This window comes from Lagopus muta, chromosome 14 (genome assembly GCF_023343835.1).
Source record: "Lagopus muta isolate bLagMut1 chromosome 14, bLagMut1 primary, whole genome shotgun sequence".
Taxonomy (NCBI): Eukaryota; Metazoa; Chordata; class Aves; order Galliformes; family Phasianidae; genus Lagopus; species Lagopus muta.
The window spans coordinates 3,203,931-3,226,861 of record NC_064446.1 but is presented as its reverse complement, the minus strand read 5'-3'; the positions used below and the strand labels follow the sequence as shown (position 1 = coordinate 3,226,861).

The 22,931-nt window shown below is 42.8% G+C and overlaps 1 protein-coding gene across 3 annotated transcripts; it reads left to right on the top strand.

The window, feature by feature from the left end:
• Positions 1–590: 590 nt before the first annotated feature.
• Positions 591–15,350, top strand: LOC125700468 (kazal-type serine protease inhibitor domain-containing protein 1-like). 3 transcript variants are annotated; one of them, XM_048961103.1, is made up of 5 exons: positions 591–789; positions 7,259–7,747; positions 12,518–12,678; positions 14,215–14,359; positions 14,926–15,350. In XM_048961103.1, the coding sequence occupies exons 2-5, from the start codon at positions 7,291–7,293 to the stop codon at positions 15,054–15,056; spliced, it is 894 nt and encodes a 297-aa protein (XP_048817060.1). In that variant the 5' UTR covers positions 591–789; positions 7,259–7,290; the 3' UTR covers positions 15,057–15,350. The 3 variants fall into 3 exon arrangements, with proteins under 3 accessions (XP_048817060.1, XP_048817058.1, XP_048817059.1); XM_048961101.1 differs by having other exon boundaries at positions 3,135–7,747; XM_048961102.1 differs by lacking the exon at positions 591–789 and adding an exon at positions 2,125–6,710.
• Positions 15,351–22,931: the final 7,581 nt, after the last annotated feature.

Below are 22,931 nucleotides of genomic sequence, written 5' to 3'. Positions count from 1 at the left end.
GAAACACTGAGTGAAGGGTGTGGGTCTGTGCTGGTACAGAACCTGCAGGTGAGTGTCCCTGCAGCCTGGGTGGCCCAGGCAGATGCAGCAGGGAGCAGTATTTCCCAAGGAGCTCCTGACAAGTAAGAAGCAGCAGGAAAGAAAGGCCTTGCTGGAAAGGCTGAGACCAAGTTCTTTGCATATAGAATCATAGAATCACAAGGTTGGAAATGACCTATAAGATCATCCAGTCCAACCGTCTCCTCATCACCACTACCACCACAAGCACTAAACCACATCACGCAGCACGTCATCCAGACGCCTCTTGAACACTGCCAGGGACGGCAATTCCACCACCTCCCTGGGCAGCCATTCCAGTGCCTACCATTCTCTGAGAGAAATAGTTCTTCCTTATGTCCAACCTAAACCTCCTCTGATACAACTTGCAGCCATGATATGCGCTTCCCCTCTTGCGTTTACAAAGCAGGTAGGCTTTATCTGGCTACTGTTCAGATTCTGGGGAAGGGACGCCTTTGGTTTGGCCCTGGCTCTGAACGTCAGGACTTTGAGGCTCCCTGCACTGCTATCTGCATGTAATGAGTACCATAGGGATCTTGCTTTCTAGGAACTTACTACACAGTAGTCCATGAGAAAAATTGGTGAGGAGTGATCTCGGAAGAAGAGAGAAGAGCATCCCTGTCATCCAGCTACACACACCTGTTTGTCAGTAGGCAGTGCACAAAGGCCTGAGCACAGCAGGGATCAGAACAGCAAGAGGAAACACCTGCGCTCCCAGACTTTCTTCCAGTGGTAAGTGCTGCCCCTCAGAGTTTGTCTCAGGCTTTGCTGCTGTGCCTACCCACACCAAAGTTTCCTCCTGCCATCTCAGCTTCTTATAGCTTCTTGCCTCCTGCTGCTGTGTAACTCCTTGTACCTATTCTGCCCCAGATCAAAGCCTCTCTCCGCACACACAGCATGCACATCCCTTCTGAAGGTGAAAGAAAACCTCCAAAGTTTCCTCCCTCTGCCTGCTTTTAGGGATAGGAGTTTTTGCTAATGAGACTTTCCATTATAAAGTTTCCATTGCTTTGGAGAATATTAACTTTGCTGGGTAGATCAAACAGGCCCTGCAGGTATAGTTAGAATATCCTGAAGATTTAGTTCTCAGTAATAACAGGGCTAAACCACAGCACTGCCAGAGGCAAAAACTATATTATTTGAAATGAAACTTCTCATAAATATCCAGCTATGAAGTCATCTTGTATCAGCTGCTCTTATATAAACTGGACAAGGCAAACTGTCATACCCATTAACATTAAGGCTGCCAAGGAAAAATTACTCTGTATTCATTTCTGTAAGTTTTAGAGTTCCTTCTCTAAAGGAGTCTTTCACAACAAAGACTGGTTTGCTCTTTTTAGGAACTCCAGGTACAGGCAACTCGTATCATCAGCAGTGCCATCTTTGGGCTCCAACCAGCTCTTGTATCCACTCGCTGCCTCTCTTGTAGGGGACAAGTATGCTTAAGCATATCTGCCCCTCTGAGCTAATAATACTTCTCAAGTCTTTGTTAGATGAAAGTACCTCAAAGTATTTCCTTAAGACACCACCATACTGTTTTGTTGTTTTTTTTCTTCTTCCAGCCCCTCTCTAAGCGTTTGGAGCAATTTTGTGGTAGGTCAGGGGTAAGGATCAGGCCAGTCTTCAAGCACACTGCTGAAAGTGAGTTACACCCAAAGTGGAGTGGGAAGAGCGCTGTCACCCAGCTGACATGGGAAAGCAAGTTTGCACCCTCAATGCTGGGACAGGCTGTGCTTACCAGGACCTTACCTACTTCCATTGTCTTCTTTCTGCCCCAAGGCTTGTAGCTGGTAGGCTAAGCCTTTCTTGGGCTTTTCAGTTTTTGTTTGCTCTTTTGTGAAGAGTTAGTAGGGCTTCCCCTATGCTCTGGTGTCTTTGAAGCTCCACTATACCTGATAGCCCTGTTGTCTCACCACCTATGTAGACAGCAACTGCTTTTGACACACAAGTTCAACTCTGCACCCAACTGCAGCATCAGCTGCAATAAAGCTTGCCACCTGAATGTACTGAGATCTGTGCAAAACGTGGAGAGGCTTTCCTTTAGCTCTCCTCAAAAAAGGTGGAAAAGACAGAAGCAAACCTTTGTGCTTCCTCCCTCAAAAGAAGAATGGCAGTTCTGTATTGTATTTGTGACTGATGTATTTGGATAAAAGTTAAGACAAAGTTGGAACTGTGGGCAAGATATACAAGAAAGTGCCCTTGTGATATTTTCTGTGGAAGTTTCCTCACTACAACTCAGCTTTCAAAAGAATGACATCAGAAAAACACTTTATTTCTAAGTGCTGATTCTCTAAATGTGTCTATTATCACCTTCCTCTTACAGGACAGGAATCTCAAGTATTTCTGAGTAAAACTACAAAGCTTTCGGAAGTTTGGTTTTCTTAAACCATAGCAGAGAAGTGAAACGGACTTGAAAAGAACCCTTGAAGTATTTGCCCCCTTGGAAGGAAAGACTGTCTTGAGTAAAGGAATTTTCAGACTTATTTGTTTGAAAAAGAGTCAGTAAACCTGCATTAATCCAACCCACGCTTTTGGTGCTTGAACAGTGCCAGCAGGCACTTCTTCTGTTACTGCAAGTTGAAACTTGAATGCCTACAGTACCAGCAGTGGTGATGCTGAAGTGTGACACAGCAAAAATCTGTAGGCAGCCACTGGTCGAGACAGATCTAATGAGTCAACAAAAGCCCTGCCTACGCCTGAGATGAACACAGTCAGCTTTCAGGCAGGAATCAAACATGAATTTTATTTTTCATTTTTTTACTAAGTGGGATGTAAGAACTGAAAATTAGCAAAAATAATGATCTCCCATTTTAACCTTGCAAAGATCATAATTAAAATATATGTTACGTTATTAAAATATGCAAAATTTATAATTTAATTATACAATTACACAAGCCTTATAGTCTAATAGCCCCACTGTATGTTTGCTTATTTGTGAACAATTGCTTTCTTAAAGCTCACAGTAGAATCATTTACTTGATGCTGGAGAATAAGTTAATTACGGATATCCTGCCTTTGATTAATGGATTTAATAATCATGTTACAGTAGAATTAACTTATTCTTCATGTGCTTACAGCACTAATGATGAGATTCATGAAAGCAACGTGTCAGCAAATAGGATCAGCACCAAAGAACATGCTTGGAGATCCCAGGATTGCCTGTATTGCTGCAAGTCAGCATTTCTGCTGGGAACCCACAAATAGCATCCAACTATTTTTGGCTAATCTGTCATCATTACTTTCCACCACTTGCCACTCATTTCTATGAAAACAAATTCTGTTTTCAAAAGAGCTGAACGCCGTAACTGAAGCTCAATGTTGAAAACTATAGGAGAAAAATTATGCTATGAGATTGGTGTATAGTATATATGGGATAATACGCATACTCAGTGGCATAGCTATCTCTTATCTGCTGCTACCCAGCATGACAGTCATCTTCTTCAATGCTTCTTTTATGTGCGTGTGCAATAACGTATAAGGTTTCCCAGTTAGAAACATGTTGAGTCAGCTAAGAAACATCAAACATGGGTTCTTAATACATTCCAAGAGATGGAGCACTGAAGTTTTCAAACTCAACTTCAACTGTTTAACAAGAGGTACCACTGCAGGATTGAGGGAATAGAAGGGAATTTCATTACTTGGTATTTTGCCATTATTCCTTGCACGGTTCCTGTGTGTGTCTGTGTAGAAAACAGATCTGACAGTCTGGTAGGAACCAACTTCAGAAACCCTTAGTTACGAAAAATTCCTGCTGATACAAATAAATACAAGATGAAGATCTGAACCACATTTTGCTTGAAAAAGCAGTACTTCAGGAATCACTAGCAACAGGATTTCAAATTGCATCAGCCATGTACCTCACCTATTACTATGCAAAGTAGAATAAAGCAATACAACTCAGCAGCTTAGCATAACACTGGCCCCAAGAAGAAAGCAGGAAATGAATAGGAATACAATTTCCTTAACAATTCACTTACAGCAAAATGGAGACTAGACTGCAGTGCTGGTCTTGCTGTTTCACCAGCAATGTTGATCTACTGCTGATTGTGTTTTGTTTTGGAGCCAGGGAGAAATTCAGAATTACGATAATTCAGGACTTAATTCTCAATGCTTTTTTCCACCAAAGCAAGTTTCAGGGCTGAAAGACAAATTGAAATAATAGGTATCTTCTTACTGAACTAGATGTGACAGTGCCTCGGATGTGCCACTCAAACCCAGCTGCGCATCCACCTCTTTTTCCTTGCTTCTCCCTTTCTCCCATTTGTTCAGACTCTGTCACATATCCATCCTAGGTAGTAGGGAGTTACAGCACTGTTTTCAATTCATCACAGCTGGCATTGCTTATGGAAGACATTTTAGTAGGTGTCAGTGTGTACCTCATGTATTATGTTGTACCACACTATTTCACCCCCTCCCTTCACAGCTTCTCCCAGGTGAATTCAGGAATCAGTGGCCAAAATAACTTTCAGCTGCAGATCATTACTAAGTGGCAGCTGCTCAAGTAAGGCCTCAGGTATGCCCAGTTCTTATTTTGTAGGTGGATCCACCAAGAACTCAGATTACATTACTGCATAATGCACAAAATATTTTCAAGGATATTTATGATGGGTTTCTTAAATGCTGGGGCACAGAAAGTACTTCTTGGTACACTGATGTTCTACAGCCCTCACATCACATTTCATGTGTCATCTGAAATCTGGGGAGAAAACTCTCCAATGTGGTGTTAGCAGCATTCCTTTATTCCTAATTATACATATGGGATGACTTGACAAATCAAGTGCACTAGTTTTACATTTAAAAAGTTCAGATATATATATGTGATACATTGGCATGTATATTCATTCTTTTCCAAGAACTCATTAATATAAGCTAATGTTCCTCTGGGTATGTGTGGTAGTGGCCTCTGGTGGTCATAGCCCGCTTACTTTCTCCTCATTTGTCCATCATCAGCTTCATCACTGTGACTGTTGGCTGACTTTTAGCTGCTTTTCCCCGTTTTGGCAAATTCCTATTGTGTGTTATGCCTGAATGAGCAACTTTCTATCTTAGTGCACTATAACCCAAAATAATATATGTAAAATGCAAGAAAAAAGTCCTTGCACCTGGTGGATGCAAAGATAAAAGTAGTCTGTTGTGACTCTAGAGCTTCGGTGAAGCAGGATCATTGCGAAAAACAAGGCTTCACTTTGTATGTATTGTTTCATCTCCACAAACATTTTTTACTTTGAGTCTTGGCAAATCCTTATCCTTTAGTTACTCCTTCCCTACAGACGCAGAAACAATAAAATAGGCAGTGATGAGTAGACTCTATAATGCAAATCTAGATGTCCAATAAGAATTTGACAAGGAAGTGTGAAATAAAACACATTAAACAGAGTAAGAAAGTGGGACAAGAAATCAATTTCCCATTAAGCTCACTGGTTATTTTTTTTTTGCTGCTTCTCAATGTTAAAAGCATCAATTACACACATACCATACTCCTTTGTAGTCTTATTCTGTGTTCAGAATCAGCATACAGTGCAGAAAATGAATTAGGCCAGGCATCACTCAGCATTGACAAGGGCCCTGCAGGTCACTCCAGGCTGGCTCGAATATTTCCCATATAATACTGGGAAATTGCATTATATGCAGTCTGGGAGAAGGAAGTGATCTTAAACCATTTGAGGCACGAGTGATGTAGAAGGTATGAAGCTGAACCTGGGAAAAGCCATGGATATGTTTTGGATGGAAAGTAAACACACTTCCCTACAGGAGTTGCCTTTATGGATGCAGCTAAAAGGTGTAAGCCTTATACAACAAAATGCTTCACTCATGGGGCTTAAGTCACAGCACCATGGACATAAAAGGAGAAGAAAAAGCTACCTGTATATAACATTTCGGACAAGTAGGTACAAGTGTGATTTCTCTCTCATTTACTCTTTCTTAACATCTTATGCATATGTCTTGAAAATGTTGTCTTGAACTAACAAACACACAAAGACGTTTGCAGGCAGTGGTAGTGAGCCATGTTTGCAGATTCTCTAAGTCCAGCATGCTTCACCTCTACTTCCAACAGATAGTAAGATGCATCCCACTGAGCTGCATATAGTTTGAACAGTGGTAACTGAAGTTTCTTGGGACCGTGAGGAAGGGGGACTTTCTGATATGAGGCAGGATGCTAAGGAGCATGCCTAAATCACCAGGTCTATGCAGAAAAGCACAACACTTGGTTAGAAACAACTGCACATCCATCTCCCTACACTGGCAGAAATTTAGGCACAAATGAAAAGGAGAAGAAATCACCATAACTTCTTTCATCATCCTTCATGAATCAGTAGTGTAAACACATCTTAAGAAACAGAGGCAGAAAAGTGCTCTGAAAAAACAAGTGACGTATCTAACTTCAGCAAAGCCTTTTTCTGGTACGACTGAAGATGCAGCAGCTTGCTTACGTTGGCACATGTCCTGCATCACTCGGACTTTGTTTCAAGATCCAAACATGTGGACTGCATTATTTTGGATTGCAAACCACAGACACCCATAAATACTGAAAAAAAGATAAATGGACAGAGAACAATGGGTTCTTTACTGGGTCTAAGCACCCATACTCTCAAATCCAAGACTTCAAAGTCAGTTTCAGATGTCCTGGCTTGTTACTTGCTTGTAAAGAGCCTGTAAGTAAATTTCTAATCCATAAACCTCTAGATAAGATCATTAAAAGGTGAAATTTGGTGCTAAACCTTGTTCTAGTCTCTAGAGTACCAGCTGAGCTCCAGGGTGCTGGTAACATAGATGCTACTTTCTGTCCACTTCTATATATATTTTTTAACCTCTTTTAAAATAAAATATTCTTACTGGTTAATTTCTTCATTTTGCACTAACTTATCCTGTTCCCTTTTCTACACAGCTGCAACATAATGTTGTTTCAGTAGAGCAATGCTTTGCAAATTTGGCTCAAGGAGACAATGAGCAAACAGCTTTTCAGAGAGCTGTCAGAAGGGGCAGTTTGGTTTCCATGCAAGCAATACTCGCATTCCAAACTGCATTAGGGAAAAGCTGGTGGGTTTGTATGCATTTTTATTATCAATTCCAGATTAGGAATCTGATGCTAATTTCTTCTTAAAGCCTGTGCTTGCAGGAGAATTTATATTCTAAAACAAAAAAGGATTGTGACGTTTTTCTCTCACAAGCTCTTTTTTTTTTCCCCTGGCTTTACTCCAAGGACCTTTTCTGCTTGTTCGTTACATTCTCAAGATGAAGCCCCCGGTGGTTACAGCAGTGCTGGTAGTACTGGTGCAGGTTTCTCAGAGTTTCCCTGCCTTGTACCACCGAGGCTGGTGGAGGCTCTTAAAGGAAGGAGATAGCTGTGGAAAATGTGATTTGGCACTTTGCTCTGAGCCAAAAGACTGTCTGGCTGGGACTGTAGTGGACCACTGTGGCTGCTGTTCTGAATGTGGGAATGTGGAAGGTCAGATCTGTGACTTGGACCAGGGCAATCATTTTTATGGGCAGTGTGGGGATAACCTCGAGTGCAGGTTGGATGCCGATGAAGCCAGGTTTGGGGAAGTCCCTGAACCCCAGTGTGTGTGCAAGTCTCAAGAAAGCATCTGCGGATCTGATGGGAAAACCTATGAGAACATCTGTCAATTCAACAAGGCTTATGCAACTAAAAGAAATATCAGCATGAAACATAAAGGACCATGTGAATCAGGTAACAGTTATTTTCAAACTAAAAAAAGATGCCATTCTGATTCTGCAACGTGTTACTAGATGCCAGTCTTAGCTTCAATGAACTAGTGCTGCATTTTTGTTCTACTTATCATTATTCTGTTGCAATACTACTTTGTGTTAACTGTGGTTCAGTAGCTTAAGTGAAGCTTAGCTTCAGTAACTTAATCTTGTGTGTAATAAGCCTCTGTATTTGCTTAGATGATCTTATATCACATGGCAACTAGTAAGGCACAAATCTATGGTCCAGATCTGTACTAAAAAAGCAGAGTATGAGATATTTTTCTACAAAAATTGTATGTGTAATGGGGAGTAGATGAACAGATAAAATAGTCTGGGAGGACTGGGCAAATTATTATATGAAGGCTGACGTGATATTGAAACAGTGATGAGAAAGCAGACTTCATTCATGTGCATGTATCTGTATGTATATATAGACGATGGTGAAGCAGAGGAAAAAGAAGATAGGACTTAATTAATAGATCTATGTATGCTTTTTACAAAAACATCCAAAGCAATCTAATTAATGAATCACAAAATCGAGGTACCTATGAAATAGAAATCCATATATTAGGATAAAATCAAACAATTTTATTAAAGATACTTACACTGAATAAATGCCCCTCCGTGGTGACTGTTAGTGGAAGGACTTGTCAGGCTGTAAGAGGGAATACTGTCTCCTGCTCATGTGCTGCTCTCATTCTTTACATTATTACTCCAGGCACCTTTCACCTAAAACAGGTGAATATAGAATTAAAATGTTTTCATTCTATAGAAGGAAATATTTTCTCAAATATCAGTAAAAGAGGCTTCTGAGTCACAAATAGGTCATACTTCGGAATCCAAAATTGTATCTCTGGCAAAGGTCTGCATATGAAAGTAACTCAGGTGCACGTTACCCATTCCTTGCTGGCAATCTATTGCTTCCAATTTGGACCATATGCTGCACTCTTATATCGAATGGACACTGGATATTGAGTGCTTAAAAGTAAAAAGTGATGAGTAGCTAAAACCAGACTTCTTCTCGTTTTCTCTAGTCGCAGAAGAAGCATCCATTAGAGAATCACTTATTTGCCATTAAGGTACTAAGCTGGGAATTAAGACTTGTCTGTAGAGACGTTCAGGAAACTCAGTGCACAGCAGCTCATAGTATGACTGGAAGCCTGCTTGCCCTTAGCTATGTTTTCTTATCTGGCATTAAAATAGCACTAGTTCTGGCAGCATAACCCTTTCAGGGACGTTTCAGTTGGAAGTGCCATTCAAATAGCTACTGATCTAAGCCTGTGTGCCTGAACACCTTAAAGCAATGTTTTGTTCTAATTAATAAAACAGACCCAGCCAAAAAGCTTCATTTGGCCTTGGAGCTACCTCTGAGGTGTGTAATGCTGCTCATTAAGCATGATGAACAAGATCAGCTTCTCCACACAAAGGCATTACTGCCAGTGTCTATTTTACCACTTCCCTTGGTCCCCAGAAAGGCTGGACCCTCTCTCCAGAAATAGAGACATTTATTAGGATGACTCAGCTTACTGAACTGCACAGATGCCTGGGCATATGCTCATAACCATCTCAGTGCTGTGCAGAGTTTATTTAAGAAAATAAATCACCTTGGCTCCTGCAGAGAGAAGCATGCAGCTGGTGTCCAAGCCCAGTGGTAACTGCACTTGGGCCTGTGGTGTGTGCTGGGGCAGCAAGGAGACAGAGCAGCAGTGCCCCTCTTCTCACTTCTCAGAGCAGCTGTTCCTGGGCTGCTTTTGTAGGCTGTATTTAGGACATGAAAGGAGCCTGGGCCACAGAGGTGTTACCATGTGGGCACCATGTCTTGGTCCTCCATAACAGCCTACCAGTAAGCCCCCTCTCCTTGCCACTGCAGCTACCCGAAGCATGCAGTGGGCATGTGAAAGTGCACCATGATCTATGCTATTTCATGGCAGTGGCCAATGACAAAAGGCAACAGGGAGCCTGGCTCCAACAGCAGCAGCTTCCTCACCATGGAGCTCGCTTTCCACTGACTCCAATTTGCATGAGAAATAAACACTGAACACTGTGGGGTTTTGGTACCAATCTATAAATACAACCTTCAGTCAACTCCAAGTACTTTGTTTTGCTATTTTTCCTTCAAAGCATCTGCTGTTTCCTATTGATGCCAAAAGGATTAATTGTATACAGCAAGCGATGAATAAATAAATAACAATAAACTCCTTTCATCAGAAGAGCACAGCCTTTTATCTTTCATCTCTAACCAGAAAAAGGGGAAGAAAAAGGCCTAGCTCCCTAAAGTAACCCTGAAAGGAAGCCTTTCTCTTTCTAAATGCTAGTTTTGATCGGTTTATCTAATAATTTACCAAGGTTACTAAGTACAGTGATTATATACAGATTCTCCACGCTTAATCTATCCCCATTCAAAGCCTTCCTGCTGATAACTTAATGAGGTAACAGAACCAGCAATGCTTCTCTCTGTAATTAGCCGTATTGCATGATAACATAAAATCTTAAATTAAACGTATAAAGTTAAAAACAAACAGTAATTCAACGTTTAGAGTAAAAAAGACACAAACATAAAAAACCTCTAATCCACCAATTTTTCTGCCATTTTCATCAACTCACATCCAGGTTAACAAGAATGAATACGAATTAAGGAACAAAAACCTGTTCTTACACAATTGTCTGGTGTGGTTAAAGGCAATTATGAAAGGTGAAGCAGTATTTTGACTTTTCCTGGCTTGTGGGCTTCTGGTTTATGTATTCTGTAACACAGGGGGATAGTTTGTATGGGAATTGTCTGAGGCAAGGCACAACTGCTGTGCATTCGCTTCTGTACACAGAGGCAACACAACAGCGTCTGTAATTATTAAGAAGAACTTCCCTGTTTTAAAAGCTGGTTATCATACCAGCAGAGACTTGCTTTTAAAGACACACTTTTGCAAAACAAGCAAACAAACACCATGCAGATGCAGATGGGAGAATTTGGCTGAACGTAAACTCTGAAACACTCAGGAAGTTTGTAAACTTCTGGTAAGTCGTAACTTCATCTCTCTGTGTTCACACAGCAAACTGGTGTTGTAAGACACACAGGGTCTGTAGTATTTATTTCTGGAGGCACTTCAAGTTTGTGTAGATGTCACAAGTGTTTGTTGTGTGTTCAAATCAGAAAAAGCAGTTCTGTCTGATCGAAGCTGCAGTCCTCCCTATCCCTGACCAGGCGGCTGCACCATTAGGGGCAGTGCAGATGCTCTGAGTTTTAATATTTCACTGTGTGTTACAATGTCTGACCTGTGCTCATGGACAAAAAACTCCTGTGCAAAATAGCCAGTCGGTGTTGATTGGAACACGGCATTTTTACAAGGAGATACAGGCTCTGAAAGTACAGTTCTCACAAAAAACCAAGCATGTCCAGGCTCAGGTACCCTACTGAGTTTGAAAACCTCACTTTTAAAGAGTATCGGGAGGGTTTTAAGAGGAATTCATAACTGGGAAGTTGATACTTTTCTGTATAATTGTTTTTCAATTAACTTTAAGCTGTGTGCATTTGATATTTTCAGCACAGGTATCAGTTCTTAAAAACTGACACGTTAGAAACCCTGCTTCAAAACGTGGAGTGAAATGTTGTTATTTTCAGTTGCTGAAGCATAAATATGTGCCTACATACAGGCTGAAATGCTTTGAGTGAAAACATATTGATTGTTTAGGAGAAGTTCCTAAGCATCTGTACAAAATACAACCAATAATTAAATACAGGTGTAACGGCCCAGAAAATAAATTCTTTCTTTAAAAACTATTATGAAAATAAAAAGAGAAGGAAAACATACCTTAGAAAGAAAACATTTTTCACTGACCAGAAATTTCCAGAACAGTAGAGTTGCAGTGAGAGTAAAGAAGTTATTTTCCTCTCCGCTACTAAATAACATCATGTCCTGTTACAAGGGAGTGTGCTGATACATGCTTGTGGATGGATATATATTTGAAGAGTTCCTGAATGCATCAGGTGATGGTTTATTTAACGTCTTCAAATCCCTGGTCTGGCTCCCTCTCGTGGTTGTTGATAGCTTTTTACTCAGGAAAAAGTGGAAAAGAATAGTTTGAAGAAGCAGTAAATAAATGGATGAGGAGGATGAGCGTAAAATAATGATAGGAAGCAAGTAAGTGGAAATCTAATAATTTCACTACACTCAAAACCCTATAAAATAATTAGATTTCCTTTACTTTTAACACTTATGTCTCCTAACACAAGGAAATCAGTTGAAATTGATAGCAAGTGAGGATGAACATGAAATCCATGAATGGTGTTACTGAGTTCCATGGGTTACATGGAAGAGGAGGCTTTACAACAAAGCAATTTCAAGGCGATGCACCCACTAAACAAGTTTTGATAAGCTTTAGGTCAGCTCAGCATTTCACCTTTTAAGCTAACCAAATTTCTTGTACCTTCCTCTGAAGGTCTGGATGAGTGGCTTGTGCCAGACTGACAGGCCTTGAGTCCAGTCCATAATGGCACAAACTGAACTTTGATCTTAACTTTCATGCCCATGCGCACAGAGAAAGGACAAGCAGATCCTTGAAAACAAGTCTTTAAAATACCTGTTCACACTTCAATGCGATGTGAAGTTTTCTGAGCTTTAAAAGCTGCTTGGAATCTTTTGGTCTTCCAAACATGTGAGGTGGAAAAGTTACCTAAAACAAGGGCTGGTGTTACATCCTTTTGTGTTGGCTTTCGCTCATGGTCTCCTAAAGCAATACTGTTGGGTCTTTGCAGCTCCTGTGATTTCTATGCCACCCCAAGATGTCCAGAATTTCACAGGCAACGATGTCATTTTTGGCTGTGAGGTGTCAGCCTACCCTATGCCACACCTTGAATGGAAAAAAAAGGGGAATAAAATGTTTTTACCAGGAGATGACGCCCACATCTCAGTTCAGGTAAAATGCATTTTTTACATCTTATGGTTTGCAGTGAGGAGTAAGAGGATTTGTTGGTGAAGTTCTCCCACAGGATGCAATGCTGTTGCAATAAACATATTTCCTACAGGGGCCCTATGATTATGTTATGGATTCTGATTTTGGCCAGTGCAGGGATCATTGCTGTGGCAGTCCAAGCAGAATGAATAATGGGGTGGGTACCATCCATCCTGCTTCAGGGGAAGGGAAGATTCTCCTTATGTGGGTACAGTTCTTGAGAAACTGAATAGGCTGCTGTGTAAAAGAAGGTGCACACTGAGAAAGATGGCTGTGGGCAGCTATTTTTCTGTTCCTCATGCAGAAGCATCATTCTGGCAGATATCTAAAGTTCGCCTTTGCAAGATGCTGTTTCTGGAGATGTGCCATCTGGGTCCAGTCCCTGAGGTGTTCAAAAGGAAAAGAAAGAAATGTGCTCATTTTATATGGAGGATACTGTGTTTTAGTCTGAAGGGAGATTGGAATGGCATTGGTATGGGCTTTGAGCAAATGCAGAAACAGCCCAAAGGTTGGAGCTAAAATTAAATCAAAACGTTAATTCTTTTTAATGGAAATAACGTTCTGGGGGAGGAGAGCTAACAAAGCCAGACACGCTGCAGACTGCAGGAAGGAAGGAGTCTGTACCAACGTGCCTTCTCCAGTGGACAAAGGATCTGAACAGACTACGACAAACCTAGTTTTCTGGATACACAACTGAAAAGCAGGAAGATTTAGCAGCCGTGGAGCACAACCTGAATAAAATTATAGATAGAAAAAGCATAGGAAAAACCTAATGAAAAGTATTAAAAGTCATTTAGAGTTATTTAGAAATGTATTCAGAGATAGCATGAATGAGTGGGATTAGTGAACTTAACAGTTGCTCAGAAACAACAGTGCAAGGAGCCACATCCAAGCAGTGGTCAACTCGGAGGCTAACCTGGTAACCTGTCTCGTCAGTGAGCATGGGAGCATCTCTGTTACCATTTAACTGATTTGTTCTTGTATTACTTGTTTGGAAAACAAAGCCCCCCATTAAAAGGCTTTGGCAGGAGTCAGTCAGTGGAAACTGATTTTGACTAACTACGAAAGCTCATGCTATGTCTGTTAAAATTGGACGCTGAGCTTGGCCCAGGCTCAAATGCCACTCTTATTCTAAAGAAATCGATGAGCTTGAGAGTAAGTGGCAGTGCTTTGAAGCTGCAGCAAGAAGTGGTGACAGGACAAGAGACGGGAGGACTGCTGGGACACAGAAGCAGACCAGGAATCAGAGCGCTGCAGAGGGCAGCAGTTTAAAGATGAAAGCAAGGAAAGCATGAACTGAGAGGCACAGAGAGAATGGAAGGTTAGAACATATGGCAGCAGAATCAAACACAGAATCAGAGCATGATGGCAGGACACAATAAACAAAGCAAAATTTGCAGTGATGTATAAATCTGGCCACGATTATTTTTAGAAATATCCTCTTGCTTCCTAACTACCTGACTTCCATTTAATTTTGACTGTTTCTTTCCCTTCTCACAGGCCAGAGGTGGACCTCAGAAGTACGGTGTGACTGGCTGGCTGCAGATTCAAGGCCTCAAAAAATCAGATGAAGGCACCTACATCTGCCATACCAAAAACAAGTATGGTGCAACATACGCCTCTGCGAGATTGAAAGTCATTGAAGGTATATTGTTCTTTTTGATTTTGGCTTGGGTATTTTTGTGATGTGAAGAATAGAGAAGTGCTTAACAGCCTGCAAAAGGTTTATAACGCAGAAGTGCCTATGAGTTCTGGAGGAGAAAAATAATGATGCGCTAATAGCATAATATTTTGCTTCCAATGATATCTCCTTCCAGAAGAAAACAGAATGCTGAGGATTGCAGTCATAGCTCTGAGACACAGTTGCATTATGCTCATCCCACAGAAGCCCTGAGATGTTAGTGGAAGCTCTGAACCCAGAACTGTTGCAGCTGAGGCAGTCCTTGAACCACCAGTTCAGTTTATCTGTTTATCAGTTTATCTATTTATTTATTTATCAGTTTATCTATTTATTTATCTATTCAGTTTGCTTTTCAAAAAGTCAGGATTAAACTGTACCTTACCCATAAGAGTTTGGAAAGATATAAGAAAGAGCTGTGCTGTTGTTTTGCATTGTGCCAGTCCTACCAGCTAGCACATAAAACATTACGGTCCGGTTCACTCCTATTAACAACTAAATTAATTAGGATTCCATGATGTGTTGCTGTGCAGGTTCACCTTCTGCTTTTGCCTTAACTGCTGGCAGTAGAAGTGCAAGCTATGACACTGACTATGAGGACTACTATGGCCATTCTGACGATGAGGATGAGGAAGAATATGAATCTGGGGACTATGAAAACTGAAACAGCCCTGAATAACTATTTCTGTATGTGTGTTGTCAGACACCTTTCACACTGTTATATTTACTTGTACTCCCTATGCTGTAAATAGCTTCTCTGATAACACTACACTCATGTGTGCATCCCACCTCCCTGAAATCCAGCTTTGGCTGAAGTGTATCATGATACTTACCTGAAATAAGAACAGTTTTAAGTTCACGCATTTAGACTGTTCAATAAAATCCTTAAGCACGTACCCAGTAAGTGCCCTGAAAGGATCCAATTTAATATTAATTTTTTTAAATGTATATTTTTCTATAATTTCTTTAACATTTTTAATTTTTTCCAACAACAACGAAAATGTCAGCAGTTAAACTAAATTTCTAATTTGTACCACTGTCCTATTTTTATTTATATAATGTACCAGACACATGGAGAACCCGTATTTGGGAACAGCAGTAAATTAATGAGAGACTTCAGCAACAAGTAAGGGAACAGGAGTTCAGGCACCTCAATGTTAACCCTCATTATTTGTAATCTTCTTTATCAAACGCACCAAAACACGCAGTGATTGCTGCACACACCTTGCAGAGTGTTTAAAATGTATATACACTGCATCACAAACACCTCCATTAATGCTGTGCTGCTTTGTGCTTTTCTTTGCCATGAGACATTTTTCTTCAATATAAACTACATTAAGAGATTGGCTATAGACTGTGTTTGCCCCAAGGTATTATTGATCTTTGTACAGGTAAGAAAAGAGCATAGAATAATTTATTTTGGCTCAGAGTTCCTGGAATATTGTCAATTTACAGTACAAAGCACAGCACTAGGTCATTGCAAAGATTAGTTAGTTTTAATTAGGAGTATCAAATGACTTCAGATTTAATCACTGATTTTGCTGTTATGGGCTCTTCCTGGTCTTCTTAGTGTTATGTCTAGTAAGCTTTTTGTTTATTCACTGTGTAATGCTTTTAACATAAAATTGTCTGGTAGGAATCACTGTATTTCTAAATGGATGATTGTTAATGTAACTATTTAATCTTCAGACATATGTTCAAGATCAATTGCAATCTGTGCTACAAATGAATGAATTAGATTAGTAAAGCACTCACTAAATTGTGGGCATGCATACCGTGGCAGGGTTACAGCGTGGCACAGCAAAATAATCCTGAAATCATCAGCCATAGAGAATTACCAGTGGTAATTCCTCGGGGCCTTCTGCCATTAATGGTGAAAAGTGAAAAGGAGAAGAAAAACAAACAGTAGTTGAATGAAAAAATGTGTAGCAGAACCATATCCAGTAACAGGCTGCAACTGGTTGGGTGGGTGGACTATGTCTATTGAAAAAGCCTAACCTTTCTATAACAAAGCCTTCTAATTTAAATCCATTGCATTTATCTCCAAGAGTTTCTTTTTTTAAAATGTATTTAGTCTTTACTTGTCAATTGAATTTAATCATTTCTTGTCAATTACTAGCTATACCTTCCAATGGGAAAACTGCATGTTAGGGAGAACCCCGATGTAATGCAGGGGAAAGAAAAAAACAAAAAGAAAAAAAAAGAACATTGATACCATTTGCTAATTCTGGTTTTGTGGAGCCAAAAAATGGCTGACTTTGTTTACATGCTTTAATCAGGTCCCTTAAAATTAAATTACAAAAAGGACAGAGAGGATTCAACCCTCTGTAAGCAGCACTGCAAAGGAATGGCTCTAATTGTGAGTGCACTGCCTGCAGCAACAGATCTATTCACATAATGCAAAGTCACAGCAAACTGAGGAAGTGGGCGTTATTCCACCCAGCAGCAAATGAGATGCAGACTTGAGCTGGAAACCATAGGGGAGGGAAAGCTGCAGGGAGGTCTCATTACTGTATCTGGTGCAGCAGATTTAAAACATTCCTTTAGCTCAACTTCCTAGGAAGAAGAAATTATTTTGTTTTCATCTTCCATAAGAGCAAGATTGAATTTCATGGCATGGCCTCCTCCCGTCAGTGCCTGTCACACAAGCATCTTCACCGTGCCATTTCCACCTCCCAAGTAAGGATAAAGGAAATGCATGAAAGCTTCTAAATAAATTACATTCCTTAACACAGATTTGTCCTTAGTGCTAGGACTTTGACACGGTCTGAAGCAGCTTCACAGTCTGACATTCTTACTTGCTATGTTAAATCTCAGGAGCTTGTTAGGTATTAGTCTAGGAATCTGTTAATTCTTTAGCTAGACTTTTTTTTTTTGCCTTTGAAATAATCAGTCTGTCGTTAACAGAAATTGCATACAGAAGTGCAATTGCCCACATCTGAGAGATTTAAATGATTACATTGATTAAACCAAGGAAGAAATAGTCACAGTCATGCTGTGCGTGCTGCAGAGCGAGCACCACTTGTGTGCCTTGTGGTACGAGCTTTGTGCTTTCAGCTTCTATCTGTGTTCACCTGCTGGACCAGAACTGGGACTAAGGCTGATGAGGAACGGGCGGATGTCTCTGGGTAAGAGGCTGGCTCAGTGCTGCACAAGGCACAAGCTCCCTCATGCTCAGCTGCCTGTAGTGTCCTTAGCCTGTGCACAGCTTTTCAACTGCTAAACTTATTAACCTCATTTCTTCATGTCTTTGCACAATGTAGTGGCCCAGCATACGTAATGGCCCATCACCTGGAGCAGGAGTCGCAGTAAGTGCTAGAACTGAAACTAGTCTTTGGGTCAAGGTCTTGAAAGGCTGTGTAAGAACTTGCTGGCTTTCTGACCTACATCAGCAAGCTGCTTCTGGCTCTTCAGGCACTTTATGAATCTACAGCATTTGAAAATCTCCCACAGCTGCCACATCATAACTTATGGCTGACTTTCCTCGCTCCCCACGTCACTGTTTCATTCCATATTCCTCAGCCTTGGGGATCCCTCTGCTATGATCTGTTCCCCCAGTTCCCTTTGAAATCCCTTTGTTTCCCTTCTGCATATCGTCAGTCCCTGTTTTTTTTTCTGGTCCTTTGGCATGCTTTTTTACTTTTCCTTTAGTTCAGACAATGTCTGCAGATAAATGATTCTGCTTCAGCACAGGGTAAGGGATGAAAAAGAGTGTGCTGGACTGAGGAGCAATAATTAGGGGACTGAGCAGTCTGAGCTATTTGACTTTCAGAAGCACCAGCCAGTTGTGAGGGCATGGGATCAAGAAACTTCATTTAATAGTTTTTCTTTTTCATTTTGCTTTACTCTCCAGTAATTAACGATGTATTTTCTACAAAAGCATGTGATTCAAAGATATCATCATTCAACTGTGATAGTTCATGTACAAAGAAATTACTATTTCTATCCAGTTAGAGTGTCATAACTGCTTCTTGACCCCACTGCTACAGAGTGATTTCAGCTAAGAATACATCAAATTCACTTTTGTTCTGAAGCAGCTTCCATTTACTCAGTTCTCCCTCATCTCCGGGCTACCAACCTTCACATGAGCATTTCTATAAAGTGAGACAGAACAGGAGAGAAACAGCAATTCTACACAAACTCCTCCTGTCATCTGTCAAGCAGAATAAAAGTGCCACGGACTACAAATCACTGGGGAGACCGAGCAGGGGATGATCAAAAATCCTTACTCTTAGGTTAAAACATCAAACAACAGTGTGCCCAATAAGAAGCTCAACATTTCTTTGTGTATTACGTATGACAATAGTCCATAGACATTCCATGGCTGGTTTTCACTGCTAACTTCTCCCTAGCTCATGCTAGTACCACAGTGATACCATTCAATGTTTTTGCTGCCTATTCTCTGGGACACTTCAGTTGTTGTTACCTCCTTCCTCCCTGTGCTACTGATTCCAGATGCATCTTATGATGCCTGAACAAATACACATTGTTGAGTTTTATTCTAGGTTCAGTTTGGCTTTAAGCTGCAAAGAATCACTGTTCACTTCAGCAGGACACAGAATACACAAATGCTTCTCATTTTGCCCAATCACAGAATTGTAGGAGTTGGAAGGGACCTCTAGAGATCACTGAGTCCAAATCTCTGCTAAAGCAGTTCCCTGCAGCAGGCTGCAGAGGCAGGCACCCAGACAGGTCCTGAGTATCTCCAGAGAAAGAGACTCCACAGCCTCTCTTGGCAGCCTGCTCCAACTGCTCTGTCACTCTTGTAAGTAAAGAAGTTTTTCATGTGACAAAAACACACTGCTTTGCATGCATATGGTACAGTGTTGTGCATACACGCAGTCTGTAATAACCATGCACTTCACCAATTTCCACTCCAAGACACAGCTCATGCACTTACTTATCTTTCATGAAAATATCATCCTTTATGAAAATAACCACTCTCAACCTATTGACAGGGAATACCCCAGTCTCCAGGTAAGTCACTCCAACAATCCCCAGCGTTGTTTATTTCTGTTGCAAATCTGCCCAACTTCAGCTTATAGAGGTCAGAATGAATTATATCTTTGCCTCCCAACTTCAGCAGTCCGCATGAAAGCGCACCTTTTCCCATGCTGATACTTGCTCAAATCATAAAACCATAGAAGGGCTTCATGTTAGACAATCTCTGTATTGATCCTCTTGTGCCTCTGACTTGTGCAGTACTCACCTCACTGACCTTTAGGGATCTGGATATGCTGGATCACTGGGCAGAGGCAAACAGTATGAGCTTTAATAAGACCAAGTGCTGGGTCCTGCGCTTTGGCCACAACAATTCTGTGCAACACTACAAGCCTGGAGCAGAACAGCTGGAAAGGAAAGAACCCTGGGGTGTATTAGTTGACAGCTGACTGAACACGAGGCAGCAGTGTGCCCAGGTGGCCAAGAAGGCCAATGTCATCCCTGTTTGTATCAAAAATATTGCAGTCATTAATTAATTAATTAATTAAATGTGGAGCTTGGTGGCCCTGCCTGTGGCAGGGGGTTGGAGTTTCATGATCCTTGAGGTCCCTTCCAACCCGGGCCATTCTGTGATCCTGTGAATCAGCAGGAGCAGGTGATCATACCTCCTTACTGGGCACTGGTGAGGTGGCACCTGGAGGACTGTTCAGAAGATACTGAGGCCCTGGATTGTGTTCAGAGAAGGGCAACAAAGCTGGCAAGGGATCTGGAGCACAAGTCTTATGGGAATTGGCTGAGGGAGCTGGGATGGTTCAGTCTGGAGAGAAAGAGGCTCAGAGGCCTTAGCAGCAAGATCTCTAAAACTCCCTGAAAGGAGGTTGTGGTGAGGTGAGCGTCAGCATCTTCTCCCAGGTTAACAGTGAGGGAAGTGCTGGCCTTAAATTGCACCAGAGGAAGATTAAGTTTCTGAGAAAAAAATTCTTCCTAATATCCAACCTGAACCTTCTTTGCTGCAATTTGAGGCCATTCCCCCTTGTTCTATCGCTTTGTTGTCCTTCTTCAGATTCGCTCCAGGGCCTCAACGCCTTTCTTGTGAGGGGCCCAAAACTGAACACAGCACTTGAGGTGCAGCATCACCAGAGCTGAGGCCAGAGGGGCCATCACCTCCTGCTCCTGCTGGCCGCACTATTACTGACGTAAGATTCCATCGGTATCCTTGGCACACTGCTGGCTCACAGTCAGCACCCTCCTGAGCATCACCCCTGGATCCTCCTCCTCTGCACAGCTTCCAGACACTCTGCCCCAGGTCTGCAGAGCTGCCTGAGGTTGTTGTAGCCCAATTACAGGACCTGGCACTCTGTGCTGTTGAACAACACTCCACTGGCCTCAGCCCAGCGATCAGCCTGCCCAGGTCCTCCTATCCTCATAGGCATTGCCAACTTGGTGTAATCTGCAAAAGCTTCATTATGCAAAGAAAAACAAAAGTCGTAAATCACTTCAAGCAGCACCTAGTCGCAGTACCTACTGAAAATCCTGGTCCTTCCAGTCAGCAAGGAGCTGCCAAGGTTTAGGAAAGGCAGCGCGCGAGCACCGGCCGAGCTCCGACCGCTCACAAAATGGCGCCCCCTGCGCGCTGCCCCACGCGGACCCGTCAGCGCGAGCCTCCCGCGCGCTCCGCCCAGCGGCCGCCCCGGCGCGGAGCGGCTCGGTGCTGCCTACAGCCTCGGCCGGGCCCGCGGCTCCTCCCCGGCGTTCGGGAAGATGGCCCCGCCCGGCCAGGTCGGTGCGGCGCGGCACGGCAGGGTAGAGGGAGTCGAGGGGAGCCGGCCCGATCGCCGGGGGCGGTGGCGGGGCGCGGCGAGGGGTGGAGGGCCGCGGGGTCCGGCGATGCGGGGCGGGTGGCCGGGGAGCGGAGCTGAGGAGAGCGGCTCTGCGCCTTGCGGAGCGGGATGGGCGGCTGCTTGCCGCAGGTGTCGGGAGGTGGCGGCGGCGGGAGCGGCCGTGTCGGAACGCCCGGGCGGGTGCAGAGTGCTGCTGCCGCTGCCTCCGGGGCCACGCGGCTACGGGTGGGTTTTCCTGCTCCCCGTGACGGTGCGTGCGAGCCGGCAGCGCTGCGCTGCTTCCTGAGGGCAGCGCTGGGCTCCGCGCCGGACTTGCGGTCCGAACGCCGCAGAGAGCCGGTGCCCTGGACGTGTCCGAGGAGGGACGGCTCCAACAACGGGCAGGGAACGAGGCCTCGCAGGGCTCTGTGTCGAGCGTTCCTTGGGACCCGTGTGGCTCTCTGGCTTGGGAGCGTCAGGAGCCATCTTAGCGTTGGGTGCTCGGACGCCGTGCAGCGCGCGGCGAGCGGTGCGAGAGCTGCTGCCGTCCCCGCGATCGGCACCGGCGTCTCCGCAGTGCTGCTCTCCCGTGGAACTGAGCGAACTTTCCGCACGGCATGTTTTTCGGTTGATAAATGAAAACGTCTGGGGGAATTTGTCAGTGTCAGCAGAGCTTTAATCGGGAACGTGAGTGATTTGCTGCCGGTTTGCCGTGCTCCTTGAGCGCCGGCCCGCCGTGTTGCTGCGGAGCCGGGCTGCTGCTGCTTGCGGCCCGTGGTGCTGGGAGAGCTGCCGGGGCTCCTGAGGGCGGCAGCTGCGGCCACAAGCGTCTGGTTAATTTTATGTAGCTGCTGCTTGTAGTTTACGAAAGTGTGATGGCCAGAAGGAAATCAACACCAAACTTTTCTCATGAGGACTGGGATGTCAACGTTCTGCATTGTGACCAGAAGTGCTGCTTCTTGTGGCAGTCTGCTTCTGACCCACGTCCAGCAGTCAGCACGGTGCTCCTGGGTGCTCTTCAGTGATGCCGTTGCTGTTTTCCTAGGGACGTCTTTCAGCTGTTGATAAGGATTTGAATAATTGTGTTGGAAAGCAGCAGTTTCACGTGTTTTTTGTCACGGTCAGAAAGGGACATGTGTGTCTTCTGTTACTTTGAAGGAGATACAGGTGTAGTGTATAGAGCTAGCGTAGACTTTCTGTCGCTGTCTTGACTTGTTTTTTTTCCTAGTGAAATTGCTCTGGTTAATTTCTGTTGTACTTGAGATGGTTGTATTTGCACGATTCATGTTGTCTTTCTTGATTTCACTGAGTCAAGCAGAGCTGATGTATTTCCTCAGTGTCACACTTGAGGGGTAACCCAGAGAACCTCTGGCAGGTTCCCTGACAGTTCCAAGTAGTCTGGCCATACCTGTACCTTCCCTGTCAGGAACATTATGGTAACATCTTCTTGAGGCAGGGTTATTCATATGGAGCATTTCAAAGTGCTCATTTCAAAGTGATCATCCCTCTCAATTTCCAACAAACAACTTTTCATTGGAAATCATTCTTGTTCAAACTTGCTTAAAAAAAATAAAAATAAAAGAAAAATCATGGTCAGTTTCTCTCATTATCCTGTGGATGAAGTGTGATCCTTGGCAGTTTTAGGGTGTCAACAAGAAGTTAATTCATATCCTCAGCTTAGATTTCAGTGTAGCATTAACACACTAAAAGAGTACATCAAGGTGTATGTTTTTAAAATCCACTCTCAGTTCTACTTGTATAAATTATTACTTAATGAG

Excerpts from the sequence above, each read along its gene's own strand:
- LOC125700468 (XM_048961103.1), top strand. The coding sequence starts at position 7,291 with ATGAAGCCCCCGGTGGTTACAGCAGTGCTGGTAGTACTGGTGCAGGTT. Across the intron at positions 12,679-14,214 it reads ACGCCCACATCTCAGTTCAG|GCCAGAGGTGGACCTCAGAA; the intron begins GTAAAATGCATT and ends CCCTTCTCACAG. Across the intron at positions 14,360-14,925 it reads GAGATTGAAAGTCATTGAAG|GTTCACCTTCTGCTTTTGCC; the intron begins GTATATTGTTCT and ends GTTGCTGTGCAG.